We start from the raw sequence: 18,476 nt of genomic DNA on the forward strand, positions 1-18,476 counted from the left end.
CAGCAGTTTGACATGTTGTTTTTTGTTGTTGTTCTTTTTTTTTTTTTTTTGCAACACCTTTGGTATAAAGAAAGAAGATGATCAATGCTGCAGCCCTAGAAAGTTGTCGTACCGGTCCAAGCCGCTCACAGGAGGTAAAAGAAGTCTGTGTTGAATGAGAAGGAAACAATCAAAAAAAGACAAGTAATCAGTAACAAAAATTCTTGTCCAGACACACACACAGTGGATTCTCAGTTAACAGCATATTCATAAGAACAAGGCAAAAGGTCAATAATAAAATATGGGACAAGTGTTTCAAATAGAAGGAAACTGGAAAGAAGCAGCCCGGGTTTGTTAGTAAAGTTAAAGGGTTTGATCGGTTCCAATGTGACTTGCCAGGTGTGAAGATGGATAAATTAGGTCGTGTCCCAGGTTTTCTTTTTTTTTTTAATTGGTGTCCTTAGGTACGTTTTTCTTTTCTTTTTTTCTTTTGCTGTTGTTGTGGTTTTTAGCATAAAGGTAACCTTTTCCGATTAGGAGCCGATGCTGCAGGTGTCAAGAGGTGTGTACCAACCCCCCCCGACCTTTTTTTTTTCTTCTTCACTCTTTGGGAATGATGGTCTCTTGAGAGTACAGAGCTGTGTCAGAGATATGTCGGTGTGCCTACTGAATCTGCTGCTTCATGCATGCGTTGGTCTGCTTCATCAGTTCTTCCTTGGTTGTTTGCAGAGGTCAGTCAACTCCAGTCCATTCTCCTCCCTCCCTCTCACCTCTCTCTCTCTCTCTCTCTCTCTCTCTCTCTCTCTCTCTACATTCTGCCGTTTCTTAGCGGCCCACGCTGATGTTGCAGGTCTTGCAGCTGGGGTCTTTCTTGGCATTTACTGTGGACAGACTCATCAGCTGGTGCCCGCTGATCTCGGCCACCGTGCCCGACGTCAGGTCAACGGGCTCCGTGTATATCACCTCCAGGATGACGTCCTGGGCGTGGTGGAACACCAGGCCGCCGCCACTGCCCTCTTCGTCTTGCTTGCAGGTGAGGAAGCGGTTGTTGGTGAGGTCGAGAGCCGGCAGCCTCTGCTTGCAGAACTCGTCTCCCCTGGAGCCCTTGGGTGCCAGGACCAGGATGACGTAGTGGTAGGCCGTGTACATGCAGTAGAAGTCTCCAAAGTACAGGTTGGTGTCGGGGTTGAAGAGCGAGTCAGCCTGGACCTCAAAGCGATGGCGCCCGTATGGGGAGTCCTGCGGCGGCTTGCCCGTGTTGAACTCTGTGTTGCAGCTGAAGAAGAGGCCCTCCAGCTTGCCGCTGATGGGCGAGCCGTGGCTGCCGCTGTTGTCTTTCACTGACGGCAGCATCCGATTCTCTTGCGCCTCCCTGCAGTTTGGGTGAGAAAAAAGACGAATGAACTAAATGAGATGAAACTGAACAAACATAATTTTTAACTTTGAGCCTCATGGAGAAAATGCTGAACACCACGATGACCAACCTGAACGGGGTTAGATGATTAGATATCGATAGATCAATGAGACAAGTCTGGCAGAATGACAGTTCTGAATGTTCTCACTAATGTATTCATGATTCACCTCGTCAGAATGAGTTTGACAGTTCCCCATTATCTATCTCTACTCTCACTGATAATATGATCAGGTTATGAGAAGAGGTTATTTTAACACAATGAGACACAAGAATGAACTTCAGATGATAAAGCTGTTTGTAGTAAAAGAGATCAAAGCGATCCAGAGAGCGCGAGGTTGTGAAAGTTGGCTGTTAAAAAATAAATGCAATCTGAAAGAAATCCTTAGAAATTTCAGGATTTACATCATAGATCATGCAAGTTTTAAATGTGATCCTTTTCATGTTGCTCATGTTGTTCATCATTGTCCATTATTCATGAACAATATTCATGTTGTTCATTATTTTTTGCAGTGCAACAGTTTTTAGTGATAGCAGGTCGTTATGCAGTTTTATTTTACTATTCAACAACAACTGATATAAAACACGTCTGAAGCAATGGAAGTTATTTTTGACAGTAAAAAAAAACAAAAAAGAAAAACAAATTGAATGTGTAAAATGCAGCCTCAAGTCTGAATCTCATAAATTCCACACAGAGTGAATTCACAATGGAAGACATATCTAGTTTCACCGCTGCTGAAGTGGCACACGAACCACATTATCCTCATCCAGTTTGTCCTGAAATCTCATGAGAGTGGAAAACCAAATCATTCCTCAAAAGAAAAGACGCCTTCAGATTAACAGATGAACATTAAAATCCGTAAATTCCTATGCGGCAGCTCCAAAGAACCAATAATGAACACTAATTAAACAACTACCACTCCGGAGGTTGCCATTATATCCTTAATTAAGGCTTTGTTGTGGGCATTGTGGACCCAATGAAGCTGAGGCCTTATGGAAGGCTACAGGCAATACCGTGTCTCTCCATATGATGGCGCAGTGGAACAGAAGCTCTTTCAGGACTCCATAGCAGCTGCACATATTCAGCAAAAGGCAGGGAAACTATCCAGATGACATCATGCTGTACAGTGCCAACAAAGGAGTGCTCACAAGCTGTGGCTTTACTGGAGACGCTGTGTTTTGTTGCTCATTTCCTCAGACGCACAGGGCAGAGAGGAGATGAAATAAATGAATCCACACCATTAGCGGGCAAAGAGAAAAGTAAACATACTGTATGAATGTCTCAGTGTAGTAGTTGGCTGCTATGGAGATATTTCCCTCTCCTCAAACCGTCACTCTCCATGTTTTTTCTTTTTTTTTCATTCTGTTTGCCCACATCTCTGAACAACTGTCAGCTATTGTCTGCCAGCCAGAGTAACACCCGACTCCACTCGCTTTCACAGCATCCACATGGCAGCACAGTTGGGGGGGTTGCGTGGGGTGGGGGGAGTGAGGGGGGGGGGGGCAACTGACTGACTTTATTTTCTGTTGCCAGTACAAATGCAGAGAAGGTTACGGGAAGAAGTGCCTGCCTGCCACGGTAGTTTGACGTAGTACTTGTGTGGATTGATGGAAATAATCAGCCTGCTTTGTGCAGCTGCAGACTCCAAACACCTGGAGCCAGGCAACAAAGAGCTTCAGCAGGAAATGGGAGGAAACACATTAGGCTGAAATGACCGTCATGTTTGTGAGGCGCTGTAATGCATAATATCAGTGCAATGTTCATCTGGGAGTAACTAATTACAAATGAAATTCTGGAATTAAACACTATTTTGGGGACTGTTATTACTTTAATATGCACATTACATTCCATTTAGAGTTGGGTGCAATTTACACAAGAGTGCAAGTCAGTATATTAAAAAAACAACAACAATAAAATGCTTTAATGCTAAATACATGGCAGTAAGTAAACCCACAATTTCAATTAATATTCATACTTTTTTCAATGTGCACTTTTTAGTCAACAAGTACTTTGTTTTACAAGAGACAACAAAGGCTGTTTTATATCATGTCATTTTTGATTATTTTACAGCATGTCAGAGAAGTTCCTTTAAGGTAGATATTTTATTTATGAATTGAATCAAATGACAGTAGCTCCCAAGAAAAGAACAACAACACTACTTTATATTCAAACCATATAACAGGCGTTGTATGGAGGACAACTTATCAACGCTCCTTCCACCGTTGATTTCCACTGCATTGCATATCACAGCTATAAAGTAACATTTAAAGGCGGCTCAATTTGATCTTAAAGGTCATATTTGCATGAAGCAGCATCACAAGGTTTTAAGGTCAGTAAGATCACTACTTGGTAATGACTGGATTTTAATGTATATCATGTACAAGAAAATGATATTCAAAGGTTAGTGTTCTAACCAGACATCTCATAAGAAAATATCATACTGGAGACTTAAAAACAGACACTTGGAATACAGTGACACAAATACACATGGCATCAACCTTTATAATCAAGGAACATATGACAAAAATAAGATGAGAATCAACATGTCCTAGATGCTTTAAAACTAAATGGCTAGATTACATATATTCTCAATCCTCCAAACAGAGGGATAGTGAAGCAGAAAAAGTAGTAAAAACAAATTAATTAGTGATATTGAAGCCTGTGGTGCCTACCTTGCGTGGTCAAAGTACTCTTTATTCTGGTTTCTGTAGAAGACGGAGAAACGCAGCATCCGGCCAGCGATGACCTCTGCCTTCTCCAGCAGCTGGTTTAGATGCACCGTGGAATAATCTGGAAATAAACACAATACCCGTGAGTTTAAAAAAAAAGTAACACACAAATGTAGCTCATGATTATTTCAATTATGCAACACCCGATGGACCATGTGTGCTCGTGCAATACAATGTAAGAATGTGTGATGATTCTTCCCTTCTGGACTTTTCCCACTTTATATGTTGATGTGACTCAGCAGTGAGGTTTTAATGGAATCTGATTTCACCAAGCATATCTGGTGTTTATCCAAAGGATGCATTCCTGAGAAAAATAAAGAAACACTTCAACACAGATGACCATGTAAGAATCTGAGCAATGGGGGAAAAAAAACCAAACAAAACAAAGTGTGAACACAGTTTATTCCCATGCTGTAAATATTTAATTTTTCATTCAGCCAGTTGCTAACACAAAGGGGCCGTCGATGAGAAACTGAAAAACATGTCTGACACCATCAAACCATGTGGTATTTTTTTCTTTTTTTTCCTATTAGACGGGCTTTTTACAGGCATGAAAGGTGAATATCTTCTGCCCCCCGGGGACGTGAAGGAGGAGCAGCATCATTAAATATTCTTCTTAATCCTCCTTCCAAGCTCCTATCAAAACTAATTTCTCTTCATCGGTTTCACCACCACGCCACCTCTCTATGGCTCTGTTTATTTCTAGATTTTTTTTTTTTTTATAATAATCTAAAGTTATCCTAGCAGCACTGATGGTTTTCTCTTTGTTACAGAAAAGACTGCTATATTTCAACTCCTGGATGTATCCCTGGTTTCTGTAGAGAAAAGCGATGATAATAATTTATGGCAACTTAATTTTTATTGCACATTTCTACAAAGATTAAAACTGATACAAAACTAAACAAAAAGATATTCACAGAAAATCTGTAAATTACAGTGCAATACAAGAGTTAAATCGACTGTGCAACATGAAATGGATTACTGCTTTGAAAATCTTCAGCCTTCCGTTAAAAGCTCTGAGTTAAAGCCATCTTGAAGATTTCTAGGAGTTTGTTCCAAATATTCAGTGCGCAAAAACTAAAATCAGCTTCTAAATGAGTGCTTCCCCCTGGGAACAGAAAGCAGGATTGATTAGTTGACCGGAGAGACCTGGGAGGTTCATAACGTAGCAGAAGACTGATAGATTTGTGAAGCAGAGCAATAAGGGCAGCATGACGGTAGTCCAGTCGAGATAAATGCATGAATCAGTCCCTCTAAATACTGATGAGACATCATCCCTTTATTTTTTCTGCTACGTTCTCCAGGAGATTATATGTCTTTTTTGTTGTCTTTATTTGTCTTTCTTCTGTTCAACATCACAGATTGCAGAGCCAAAACAGTAGTGAGCCGAGGATGGAGCCTTGAGGAACTCCATATGTAATTTTGTTCAGTTCAGCTTCACGCTACCACTAGAGACAAAAATCAACATTCTTTCAGATTCAGATTTTAGGGGATTTATACTAGTTTAGTGCCATGTCAGACATCCCTCCCTTGTCACATTCAGAAAGAGACTCAATTAAAACTAGGTTGAAAAGTTTGCCACTGCTGATTGCCAGATGTACTGTATGTTCTGCAAAACCTATTGTTAACATTATGCAAAAAGTATTTGACCTGACTCATGAAACCAAGAGAGAATGATTTTGGTTAATCTTTCATGAAGCAAAACAAAATTCAATGGAAAATTTTGCAATTTTACAATCATTTGATTCACATCAAAAGAATTTATTCCTAAAGTTGAAGCAGGAACTTTGACTGTCTGATGCCTGATGTAGCCCTTCATTTGCCTATTCACGAGACTCAACCCCCACTGTTAGACACTGTTAAATACAATACGTTCCGTTTTCCCCTAAATTAAAGAGTTTACATCAAACTGCATTTTGTTTAACTTTGAAATTCAAAGGGCACATGTGAAGCAAAGCGTGGGATTTATCAATAGTAACCCTTTGCAGCAATAGTTTTTTTGAATTCTCAAACATATGGCACAGTAATCACAGTAGTAACTGTGTGATTAAGCCATTATAAAAGACATTCAGGACATAATGCTCTTAAAATCTGGTTTTAAAGTTATTGGTACTTTGTCATTATGGTAACAGGATACTTTTAATGGATGGAGGGCAAGGACTCAGTGGTGAGTTGAAGGACATCAGAGAAGAGAGCAATGAGTAGATAAAGGGTACAATTATATAAAACCTTTTAACATTTTTGTGAAAAATGAATGTAATGATGAACTGCAGGCCAAATAAAATGTGAGCCTGTAAAAGATATTACAGATGCATTACAGTTTGAGATTTATTTATATAATCTATTCTCTAAACCTTTAGTTGTCACCAGCCAGCATCACATTTCCCTCTTTGTATTGTATCACCCTAATCAGTAGAGCCACTGGAAGCCACACTTACCCTGTGTCTTTAGCTGAGCGATTCTACCCCTCGTCTATAAACGTCAGCAGCCTTTACGGTTGAGATAACAATGGATTTGCATCAGGCCAAATTTTCAATATCTTCACTATTTTGATTTGTAATGAACAATTGTCATTCGTTGGCCCCAATCAGGACTGTGAAGTGGAACATGTGCAATAGCTCATAAAAATGAGGAATTTCTTTCCCATCTCCCAGTTTTTTAGATAATTGAAAAAATATTATTGCTACAGGATTTTATTTGGAAGGATTTGCCATGGTGAAATGTCGCCACATTGCTAATGTAACCAAGACAGACAGTGGGGCAGATACAGGACGCTGCAGCAGTATGGAGTTGAATCAGGGACACCGGTTATAGCCACTCGGCCGCCAGGATAAGCCTCCACACCCTCTCTAATAAATTACACCCTCGAGTATTCCACACCATCATCGCCTTCCCTGCTCCCCTCCCCCTCCGTAAGCCTCGAGCCAGTGATGCTGAACTCTGCGACCTCTGCATCTGAAGATATACAGCACAGCTCCCTTTACCCCTTTAATCTTTCCCTTTCCTCATCACCCCTCCTCCTGCCATACATACATCTTCCCCTACGCTCTGCACATTAGCCTGTCTGTAATGTTCTCCCTGTTATTGCGCCCGATGCTCCACTGTATCGTCGTCTTTTCCATTACCGTCCTCTGTAATTCACCTTGTCTTTGCCAAAACTCAGAAGTGGCAAAAGATGTCGCAGATCCTAAAAAATGCCCCTTTGAGCTGTGTGTGTGTTCCTCACCGGCGGTGCAGAACTCGATGATCTCACTCCACTCAGAGACGGCGTAGTCCCCGTCGGTCTGTTTGGACGCGGTTTGGACGGCCACGGTGTACTCTGTACGCGGGCTCAGGAACCAGTGGCCCCGGACCGTCATGGGCAGCGGCACTGCTTTGGCTACGAGCTTAGTGGGGACATCCTGGAACGAGGGAAGAAGTGAAGAAGGAGAGGTTATACGTGAACAGTCTGAGATGACTTGTCCTTGTATGGCTATTCTTTCGCCCATGGGAAAACACACGGCCGAGGGTTTGGCGTGTGTTGCTCGCCGCAGGTAATACTTGTGGATCACAGCCAAACTGCTCAATCCCACCACCATCCATAGCATCAACAGGCTTCAGCAGCGCATTGATTGGACCAAGAGCCACTGCCTAGCAACAGAGTCAGCCCATTAATCCACCAACAGTGCTGCTGCACTGAAATCAAAAACAGAGTATGGGGCTTGTTCGCTTTAACAATGCAGAAAAAAAACCCAAACACTCAGCTACACAACACCCAGGAAGTGAAAACAGGAGGAGATGAAGGAAGCTGATGAAACAAGGCCATGAGATTACTAAAACAGATCACTGAATATCTGTTGAAGAAGAAGGTGCTGCTGTCCTGCTGCATTAAGGACCTCAAAGAATCCTTTGAACAAAACTACTTTAAAATTATAATAATGTTTTTTTTAATTTGCCTCAAGCAGAAAAACCCGAAGGCTGTGTTGATGTGAAATGCAGCATTTCAGCTTCAAAACAATCGTTTTAGGCTCCGAAGAGCACGAGGTTACTGTTTACTGCGCCATAAACGCTGTTATGACAACAGTCATGGACATGAAAGAAAAGTCTCATTATCTTGCACCGAGGATGAGTGAATAACAGTTGAGGGTAAAGTCAGGCATTATATGAATATGTCAGCAAATGTGTTGAGTGCCCTTCAGCGTGAAGTCTGGCTCACCTGACTAAAGGTCCAACCAGATTAACCAGATCTGTTCCTTCACCAGTGGTTAGCTGTACGGATTGTAGTCTGAGCTCTCTCTCTCTCTCTCTCTCTCTCTCTCTCTCTCTCTCAAAACCGAAGTCTTTGATATGACGTCACGGCTGCTCATTTACTCTATATCAGGTTTTTCTAATTATTTCACACTAAAATTTTACAAACTGTACCTTTAAATGTTTGCACACACTGCCAGTTAAATTAGAATATGAAAGGCAGTTGACAGCATCTAAGTATGATTTTGTAACATATACTTGAATATTTATTTAAACTGATGCACTTACTAATTCCTGCATATTATAGTTTGTCATTTCTCTATTTTCCTAATGGAAAAAGCAACGTGCTCCACTTTCTGAGACGAAAGCGAAAGGCGAGGGTTGAGTCATCTCCCCGTGGTGCTCCTCTTTAAGGCATTCATCTGTCTGTTTGACTCAGGCTTTACCTTGTGTTTGAACTTGTTTGAGTTTTTGTTCTCCTTCTTGTTCAGGTCAATGAAGTAGTGCGTGATGCGCTCCTTGCTGCGCGCCTCCATGTCCCAGCAGATCTTGAAGGAGTCACAGGTGATGTTGCTGATCTTGATGTTCTGAGGAACCGGGAGCTCCTCCATCTCTGAGATGCTGCCGTCCTGGGATTTACTTCCTGTGATGTTGAAGAAAAAAAAGAAAAAAAGGGCTAAGTTGGGATGGCAACAGAAACAATTATATTTGTCAAATGGAAAATGGATTGTATTTTTTGTAGAAATATTTTGGGTATGTGCTTTTATTTTGGTTGGTGCCTTCTTAAGTTGGATATCATACAACCTCTGAGTCTCTACCTGCAGCTGGTGATTTTAAAATCAGCCAGTACACTGCTTCAAAACAGTTGGCTATTTTCTCCTATAGATTGATCATAAACCTGTGAAACACACATGCACAGCTCTCTGAATTTCTTTCTGATTATCATTCATACATATATATATGTGTTACCATGGAGACACATCAGCCCCTCGAAACCAATTTAACTGTCGGGTTTTCTGAACATATGCAGCATTAAATATTGCAAATATCTAAATTAATTTCCACTCTCATCAGAAGAGATCTGCACACATGATTTTTCTATTGCTAGTCAGCCAATGAAGAGCAGCCGCCTTTTTTGAAGTGGGTGAACCTGGGGAGGATTTCAATGTCATACCTTGTCATTGCATAGTTACTTTAATTTTAAGATGAAAGAAAGAATATTTATTTTCTTTTCTTTTCATTTTCTTTTACATTACTATGTCCTGTGAGTAAATAAGCAAAGATTTACAACCAAAAGTGCAGACTGAGGACAAAGAAGATGTCAAAACACGGTTGAATGAGAGCTTTGTGGCATTAGGATGAATGCAGACTTTGCGTCACATCATGAGACGCCCACTTGGCAGGGCAACAATGTGTTTTCTGTGCATGCTCCGGGGTCTAAACAAGAGTGTGTAAAATTCACAAATGCACTATTGGGTGGGGCGGGTGGGGGTTAATAATAGCAGAGGCAGTGAAGCGAGCAAAATCCATCTCAGTTCATCAACAAAGAGAAGGCCAGATAGCACAGTAATTCCATAATTGGGTGTGTGGGCACTTCTGTCTAACCTACACACTCCACTCTGCCAGAGGTACGTTTTAGTGTGATTCATTTAAGAAGAAAAATACAAACAAACAAAACACAAAAAGCAGAATGTAACTATGACCCTAACTATGTCTATTTTGCCTCTAAGCAAAACACAAACAAAAGAAAGGCAGCTAAGTCTTACATTGCTTTAATGTCTTGGTTTTGTTTGATGATCATCTTGAAATAATATTCATGAAAGAAAAATGTATGCTCTTTACAAGCAGAGAAGAGCAGACCCCCCGCTTGCTTCCCTCCTAATCATGAGCTCCTAATCAGCCGAGCAACAAAAACAGTAATCTTGAACTTGGAAATAAAGACCACCTATTGCTAGATGCTTGTAATAACTGCTTCATGGAGCAAAAAGCTTCACATTGTGATATAACCTTCACAACCCCCTATAGAGGTTAACTCCCTCCTCAAATTTTGAAGCTGCAAGTCTTGTCTCTCGCAGTAATTTGTGGTTGAAAACCAGATCTCAAACAGTTTTTCCTGACAAGATACTATATGACAACATAACATATTATGTCAATGGTTTTTCAATCCCTCTCCTAAATGATTTAAACTGACTGCACTATCTGAGCGTATTCCACAGGGTTTAAAGGATCCAGTGGGGGGGTCCTAAGTATGAAAAAAGTAAACATGTCAGCAGCTAAATCCTCCGCCTGATTGCACATCGTTTGGTTCTCAGATCCACACTACCATGCTTTGATTTGTGGCGACATCTCATCCCACAGCAGGTCTGCATTTAAAGCCCATCTCATTATACTTAAAGCCCACTGAGCTGATAAGTTTGGCTCAGACTAACAGGGTCAACATGAGTCATGACAGAGCAGATCTCTGGTAGGAAAATGCTCTGGCGAGTCAGCACAGTGCTGCAAAGTCACCTGAGACTTCATGTTGACCTTCAAAAAAAAAAAAAACACATGACAAGGTCTGTTGTCATCGTCTGAGATCCATTTCAAAGAAAGATAACCAAAGGGAGGAAAACATGCCGGCAGAGTTCTTGCAAGTGTCCAAAATTCCAATAAAAACTGACTTGGTGTCACTTGCGCCATCTTAAGCTCTCCAGATACCTGCAGCACAAAACTGTAAACATCAAGCACGCACCAAAGATGACAAACCTGTTAACTCACTTTCTGTGTTTCGCTTGAACCTGTTTGAGTTCTCTGTCCTCTTCTCCTCAAAATGTTCATGTCAACACAAATGTTTCCCTTTCTAAAACTCCACAATGCTGATTGAGCTGCTGTTTCCTCTGCTGCACCTCTAATTAACCTGAGAATGGAGCCACTGACACAGTGGAGCTTTCCAAGTGCAGTCTGGTGATGCACACGTAACACTGTTACTTCAACTCAGTCAAGATAAAAGCTAAAGGAGCCAAGATCAGTGAAACGTGGCTCTGAACTCGATGGTGTTCAGGGCCGAACCTTCAGTGAGGAGCAGCAACGGTGACCCCAGTCCCTCCAAATCTGGTTTCACATGAGGAAGTTCCACTGAGTTATTGCTGGTGATTGTATATTTCTCACTTTACTGTTAACATCTTTTTGGAAATTGACATTGTAGAAATAATAATAATACACATATAGGAGATCCCCACACTCAGGTCTTGACCCATATCACACTGTTTTCCATAATAAAACTAAACTTGAGTAGTTTTTGGTGATTAACACATATGAGCTTGATCGATTAAACTTCACTCTAAGTTTGTTATGTAATATGCACGGAAATTCTTTATCAAAATATAAAAATAACTGTAAATAACTGTACTAGTAGTCATCCTTGCATTTGTTTTTACACAGGCTTTGTGAGATAATGTGTTAAGCTCTCCACCAGGTCCTCTGGGACTGAAGGAGTGCAGGATGAAAGATGGAGGACAGGAAAGCCAAGCGGGCTGAAGGTCAGCTGCTAAGGGGACAAACTAAGACCTTTGAGTCTCTCTTGGAGGGCCAAACCTTCATTCTGACTTAGATTTATGTGCGAGCATTGTAACCTACCTCTTCGGTCTCTGGACTGTTTTGCAATTGCACCTAATGTGCAATTTTGCCGAGTCAGAATTGTACCACGAAACACTGTTATATAATCGTCTTCTCTAGCTCGGTCTTAATATTTACTGCACTGTATGAAGATGCTGAGCAGGATGGGAGGGCGGAGGATTCTGTGCTACATCATGCACGTTAACATCTAAATGTTGGAAATCCCAGCCTATTAAATATACTAAACCCTCTCAAATGGTCGTTATTGGGTATTGCCCTTTTGCTCAGTGTGCAGTGAAATGCCACAGTCTTGAATACCAATAGATGCAAGAGGATCAATAAAAATCTTGTTAACATGCATACACAGGACCATCTTAATGGCTCTCTATGGTAAGATTTGTTCCAGTCACACCTGCTTTCATCCTGAGTATTACTTGGTAATGCTTTCTCCTGTCGAATGGAAAGATATTTGATTGCCATTCGAGCCATCTAAACAATGTAAATAGACTCCCTCTGCGGTCACAGTGTGGGACTATAGTGCCCCAGTTGAAGGACTCTGTGTCTTGAAATTGAAACGAGTCACCTTTCATTGATGGCCAATGCTGGAAAATTAGTGTTTTGATTACTTCTTAATGAGCCTGATATGTGGAAAAACAGCAGGGTGATTCTAGTAATGCAGATCATTTGTGACTGAACAAGTAGGCACTCAGCAAAGACAGACAACCTCCTACATTTGAAGTTGCAGAGTTACTTCTGATTGTGATCTCTACACATGAGCTGCACAATCGACACTCACTAGGAACGGATGTGCACAGGCCTTTGAAAATCGCGTCTTTGTTTCTGTCGATGCACAGGCTAGACCGAGACAGAAACCATGCTGGGAGTGAGAGGAGCTGCCAACAGAACAAAACAAAACAAAACATCTTTCTCTCGGAGTGAGATAAACAATGCCCCGTTCATTGGGGTTACTCAGTCTGTGTTCCACCTTTTACACATCAGCAAGTGCCTGAGTGGCAGACAAAAGCTTTGTGTGGACACTTTTATAATAGACTTTAGAAGAAGAGAAAGACTTTTAAAGTCCAACATTGACAGGTTAATTAAATCCTTAAGCCCTTTTGACAGCAATAAGGTTTTTCCTAAATCTCTTTCCCAAGAGTCTAAAACCATGAATCATCTATAGTTGAGATTTTCTTACAGCTCAGACTTTGAGTTCCTGCATAGAAGGATCTTATGTAGCAGCAAAGGGCAAGAGACTTTGAAACATTACCATGAATATTTAAACAGGATGGTAATTATCAAAATGCACAGCGTTTTAGCTCACAAGAGAAGTTCTCCAGTATTTAGGAGCATAGGAATATATTTACATTGCAAATAAATGGCTAATTAACATGTACCTGCAACTGTTGCCAGCATAGTCATGAGACACAACTGCTCATGCTGAACATTGGCCAAAGTGAAATGCCAGCTTACTCAGATGATGCTGCGTGTCATAAGGCAGGCCTGCTGTTCTACCATGTTGGAACATTACTGGATAGGCTCTGTTAAAAAATATCAATAATACAATACAGTAAGAAACAGTTTTACCAGCAGCTCTGCACTGAGGAGCAATGGCGGTTTGAGCTCACGTGCACAACCATGATACATGTAACGCAGCAGGTGTTCGCCATCTTGAATTGAGCAATTCAATTGATAGTTAACAACAAAGATAAATGCAAATGTTCATATTCAGGGTAATAGTTTCTGAGATGCTGAAGTGGACTGTGTATTCACAGAGCTAAATGTTGCCAGCCTCAGTAATAAAAATCCATAATGGCTGAAACACTGCTCATTCATGACAAACAGATTAGGGAGGAAACATGAAAAACAACAAACCCAGCTTAAAAACAATTGTTTCTCACACTGCCAGCTTAATCTCACAAAACTTTTCCTTGTTTCACAGCTACACCCGTTTGCACCAGACTTAAAAAGTAAGTCCGTTTTAAGAGCTGTAATCGGCATTTGAGCAAGATTTAAGTCCACACCTGGCTTCAGCTAGACAACAATACTTTGATTTGCACCTTTATGAGTGCACAATTGTATAGTACTTAGCAGTCTGACCTAGGAGAAACAGATTGCATGTTCTCCCTGTTTTGCTTGGTTACTTTCTGGTTACTTTCCACAGTCCAAAAACTTGCATTTCAGGCTGATAGTTGATTCTAAATTGAACAAAGGTGCATAAAGCTACAAAGATGATGGACAGATCAGCATCTCGAGCAAACGATTTTCCCCATTTTAGACACACAGACACACAGACACACAGACACACAGACACACACACACACACACACACACACACACACACACACACACACACACACACACACACACACACACACACACACACACACTGAGGGGAGAGATATTTCAACAGCCAGAGACACTTGGCTTCATAAATGGCTCCCATTTGTCAATGCAACTTAATTATGTCAGCAGCCACAGCACAAAGCTCTTGCGATACATGTGTGTATTTCATTACATGCTGCAAATATGCTTAAACCGTGATGATAAAATCCAAATGGTGCTCGGAGTCAACTCTGCAGAGATAGGAAGCAAAACTAGCCGAGATAGCATTTCGAAAGCAGTGAAGAGAACATTTCGCTCATCAGCAGTGATCATGTCATGTTGCCTTTACTCTCTATACTGAGCTGAACCTACCCCACCCCCGCAAGTACTTCTGCAGATACTGCCCCATCTCGAAACCGAACCATTAAGGCCCCAACGCACACAAGAAACAACTTGTCTTCCAGTATATCTTTTGTGCATTGACAAAGTCAAATGGTCTTCAATGTGCGTGTGTGCGTGTGTGTGCGTGCGTGCGTGCGTGCGTGCGTGCGTGCGTGCGTGCGTGTGTGTGTGTGTGTGTGTGTGTGTGTGTGTGTGTGTGTGTGTGTGAGTGAGTGAGGCAGAGCTCTTTCCCACAAACAGTAGGCCCACTGAAGCTGCATGCATCCATTTGCTGGGTCAGCACGGGGATATAAGCCTCTCATCCCTGCAATTAAATATTAATAGATATGGGAGATAAATTTAGAAAGCTATGTGAAACTGAAATGAACGCAGTCTTCGGAAAATGTATTGACAAGATGAGATGCATCTTCATTTCCAAGGAAGGTAGAAACAAGAGATGCAACCTTCAACATTGGGTGTGGCGGGTACGGAAGGAGTCATACGATGTGGCTGGAGGTCATTTCACAGGTCAAGTGCAAAACTGCAGCATTAACTGGAAGTGGACGAATCCAATCAGAAAACAGATGGAGGAGTGCAGATTGCAGGCATGGTAATATAAATTGCTTCTTACGATCATAAATCTCAGGTTTTCCTCAGAGTTCTTGCACATCTAATGTGAACTAATGACTTAATAGACATTGGAACAGATGTTTCAGACAAACCATCGTACAATGAATGAATAAAAACAACAACAACAACAGCAGCCATTTTTCTGCAGAATTTGCACAGAAAGTAGACTGTTTCTCCATAAACAGGGAGTATGTGGATGTCTCAAGGATACAAAGATGCTATTTACACTGGCTAATCCGCATGACAAATGGGGAATGTGTTGCAAAGGACCAATTTGTCTGTTGTTCAGCTCACCTGCAGCATGGCAAGCGCAAACCTAGCATGGTCCATTTGAAGGGCGCAGCCACTACTGAAATTAAAGTTTTACAATGAGGCCACCAATAACACCAAGACAAAACCAAATGCATGCTCTACATTGTGTGGAGCAACTGAGTGTGGCAGATGAGAAAACAACCCTGTGTGGTACAATGGATGCTCTGTGGTCAGAAGCTGGAGATCCTTTAGGAGCTTAATGAAGACACACCATTGACTCCCTGGGTTCCCATAACTGGTCAACCTACACACAGACCAATAATCTGGAATAGTTTAGAAAAAAAAAATTCCCCTGTGAAAAGAGATGATCATATTTTAATGCCTTGAATCTGAATTAATCTCCAATCTTAATCAAAAGGCATGTCTGTGACAATGAGTCCGACTCAGATGTGGAATCAGTAGTGTGTAATTGCACTGATGGGTGTGCAAGGCTGCACCGCCTGTGCGCCACACACACACACACACACGCACACGTGGGGGCAGCCATGTTTCAGCCTCCTATTCCCTCCTGATGATGACTTGCTTTTTCCCCCCCATCCCCACACCATTAAGTTGGCATCAGGGTGCTAATGAAATTGCTCGTCCATATTTCCATTAAAAATGTGGCTCGTCAATGCATTCATTTGGATGACGACTTTTCTTCAAACTCAGTCAGTGGTGAATAATCACAAAACTTTTAATTTGGGTAATTTTGAGGTATAATTGCAGATAAGGTGGCGGATTTGTGAATATGAATGCAATGGAGAGTTGTTTGTTTTTTTTGAGTTATGGATGCAAAATAAGGAAATAAGGAAATAAACAATCTACAGTGATAAAGCAGACAAAATAATATGTACAATGGAACAATTTAAGGCAGCTTCTTCAGGGAAAATAATTGCCGGCAGCATTGATTATAGGCGGGGTGGCTGCCGGCCTCTGTCCATGTCTGTGGTGCTGAAGTAAAACCACTCACCACTGCTTCCTCATCGCTGCAATTCCTTTTGAATGCATTATTTTTATTTGAAGCCAAGTCCCTTCTCTTATGGAAACCGTGCTACCACTGTACAGAGACACTCAGGTATTCCACACACGCGCGCACAAGCGCACCATCCCTCCACCCATGCATCCATCCATCCATTCATGCAACCTGCAGCGCAGCCGCCGGCTCCTGTTCCTCTCTAAACACACAATAAGGGTAACAGCATGCTGTTCAAACCAACCACAAACTGACTGCGTGCGCTGGACTCGACAATGGAGCAGAATGCAGACTTTTTATGCGCAGTGACAAAAAAAAACCTCCCCTGCTTACCATCTCGCTCACACAACTGTATGGCGTCCAAGCTCAGGTCCTTGATCATCCCCTCGCAGGGACTTAGAGGGCTTGTGATGTTGTGCGCCAAGCCTGGTACCTCCATGTCTGCAGAAGAGCCTGGATGGTGATGGTGGAGATGGTGATGCTCCTTGGTTTAAAAAAAAAAAGCAGCTTTTTAACGTTCGTCCACGAGACTTGCTTAGCAGCAGGCGTCCGTCCACGCTGGTTAGGAAAGGAGAAAGGAGAAAGACAAATGGAGAGAAAGAGAGAGAGAGCAGTGTCCGGTCCGCTCGCTCCGTCGCGCACGGTCTCCTGGGTGGTGCGGCGAGTGGCGCGTCAGCGGAATCGTCACGGACTCCAGCAGCATAAACCGCCAGTTGCAAAACGAGGCATGGCAGCTTCTTCGGGTGTGTGTGTGTGTGTGTGTGTGTGTGTGTGTGTGTGTGTATGGGGTGACGCGTTTGATACGCGTGTATATAAATCTTACAGATCTCAGCCTCTTGCGTTTCTTTCAATTCGTACAGTCCTTATAATGCGCGCTGCGCTTCTGGTGCCCTCCGAGCCACAAGTGTGCGCGTACAGCGTGTCCGCAGCCGCGGGACAGTTCAGCGTGAATAGTTCAGCGGATTAGTGCAGAGACTCTCTGCAAATTCAATGGCTCCTTATGTAACCAGATTATCCCGGTGTCCCCCTCCCCCTCTACCCCCCCTCCATCTATAAAGCGTCCAGACGCTCCGTTCCTTGCACGTTCAGAGGCTGTCACATCGTGGCGCGCAGCCTGCTCCTGCGGGACCGCAGGTGCAACCGGACCGCACAATAATGAGCTGCAGGGGCGACATCATAAATGGAACAGCTTTACCTCTTTCTTTCCCATCTCATAAGCGATCAGTCTTGCGTCGCAGACACATTAATGGTGCATAATAAAATTGGAAACCCTGTCAGTTCAAAGAGGAACAGCCATACTTCATGCTTGGGCGTGGGTGTCTTTATAATAATCTCCAATAGACTTCCGCACCCCCTTTTTTTTTTCTTTATCAGTGGCCCCCAGGAGCTGGAGCGCGCGACCACAAAAGGTCAAGTGCAGATGTAAACCATGGCTAAACAAGGCTGCAGGCGCACTTCATAACTCACTAAGAGGAAGTCAATGTTGATCATCATGGAGTATTTTTTTATTCTTACATTACCGTAAGCAGCCTTGTCTGTTCTGCGCACTCCTCTGGAGAGGATCAGAGTGAGGTGGTGTCACTTTCTGTTTGTTTTTGTCTGTCTCAGTGTTATACAAGGCGCCCTGAGGAGAGAGAGAGAGAGAGAGAGAGAGGCCACAGAGTGCTTATCTATTCGGTGGACAGCGGATCGTGCAGCTGCGCCTTTGAGGACCCTGAGTCACGCTGATCATAACGACACAGTTGGAACCGCTGCGTTATTATATATGGGCGGGATGCAGGAGCCACCCTAAACTTATGCATCATGAAGTTAAAACAGAGAACGATACATAACCAACAATATAGTCTCCAGTAAAGTACTTGGTGAATATTTTCGTGCACTTTGCAGGATTAAAAATGAGGTTATGGCACGCAGGCGAATTAAACTCTTGGTAAG

At 42.3% G+C, this 18,476-nt stretch overlaps 1 protein-coding gene across 1 annotated transcript; it reads right to left on the reverse strand.

Annotated features, from left to right (window-relative positions):
• Positions 1-15: 15 nt before the first annotated feature.
• On the reverse strand, positions 16-17,498 carry LOC308138898 (phytanoyl-CoA hydroxylase-interacting protein-like). The gene is made up of 6 exons (XM_080508190.1): positions 17,365-17,498; positions 16,875-17,025; positions 8,794-8,990; positions 7,347-7,521; positions 4,064-4,181; positions 16-1,351 (listed from the first exon to the last, which is right to left on the reverse strand). The coding sequence occupies exons 2-6, from the start codon at positions 16,978-16,980 to the stop codon at positions 805-807; spliced, it is 1,143 nt and encodes a 380-aa protein (XP_080364316.1). The 5' UTR covers positions 16,981-17,025; positions 17,365-17,498; the 3' UTR covers positions 16-804.
• Positions 17,499-18,476: the final 978 nt, after the last annotated feature.

The sequence above is a fragment of the Blennius ocellaris genome, assembly GCF_963422515.1.
Source record: "Blennius ocellaris genome assembly, chromosome: 13".
In the NCBI taxonomy this organism is placed as follows: Eukaryota; Metazoa; Chordata; class Actinopteri; order Blenniiformes; family Blenniidae; genus Blennius; species Blennius ocellaris.

Excerpts from the sequence above, each read along its gene's own strand:
- LOC308138898 (XM_080508190.1), bottom strand. The coding sequence starts at position 16,980 with ATGGAGGTACCAGGCTTGGCGCACAACATCACAAGCCCTCTAAGTCCC. Across the intron at positions 4,182-7,346 it reads CATCGAGTTCTGCACCGCCG|ATTATTCCACGGTGCATCTA; the intron begins GTGAGGAACACA and ends GTTTATTTCCAG. Across the intron at positions 1,352-4,063 it reads GAGTACTTTGACCACGCAAG|GGAGGCGCAAGAGAATCGGA; the intron begins GTAGGCACCACA and ends CCCAAACTGCAG.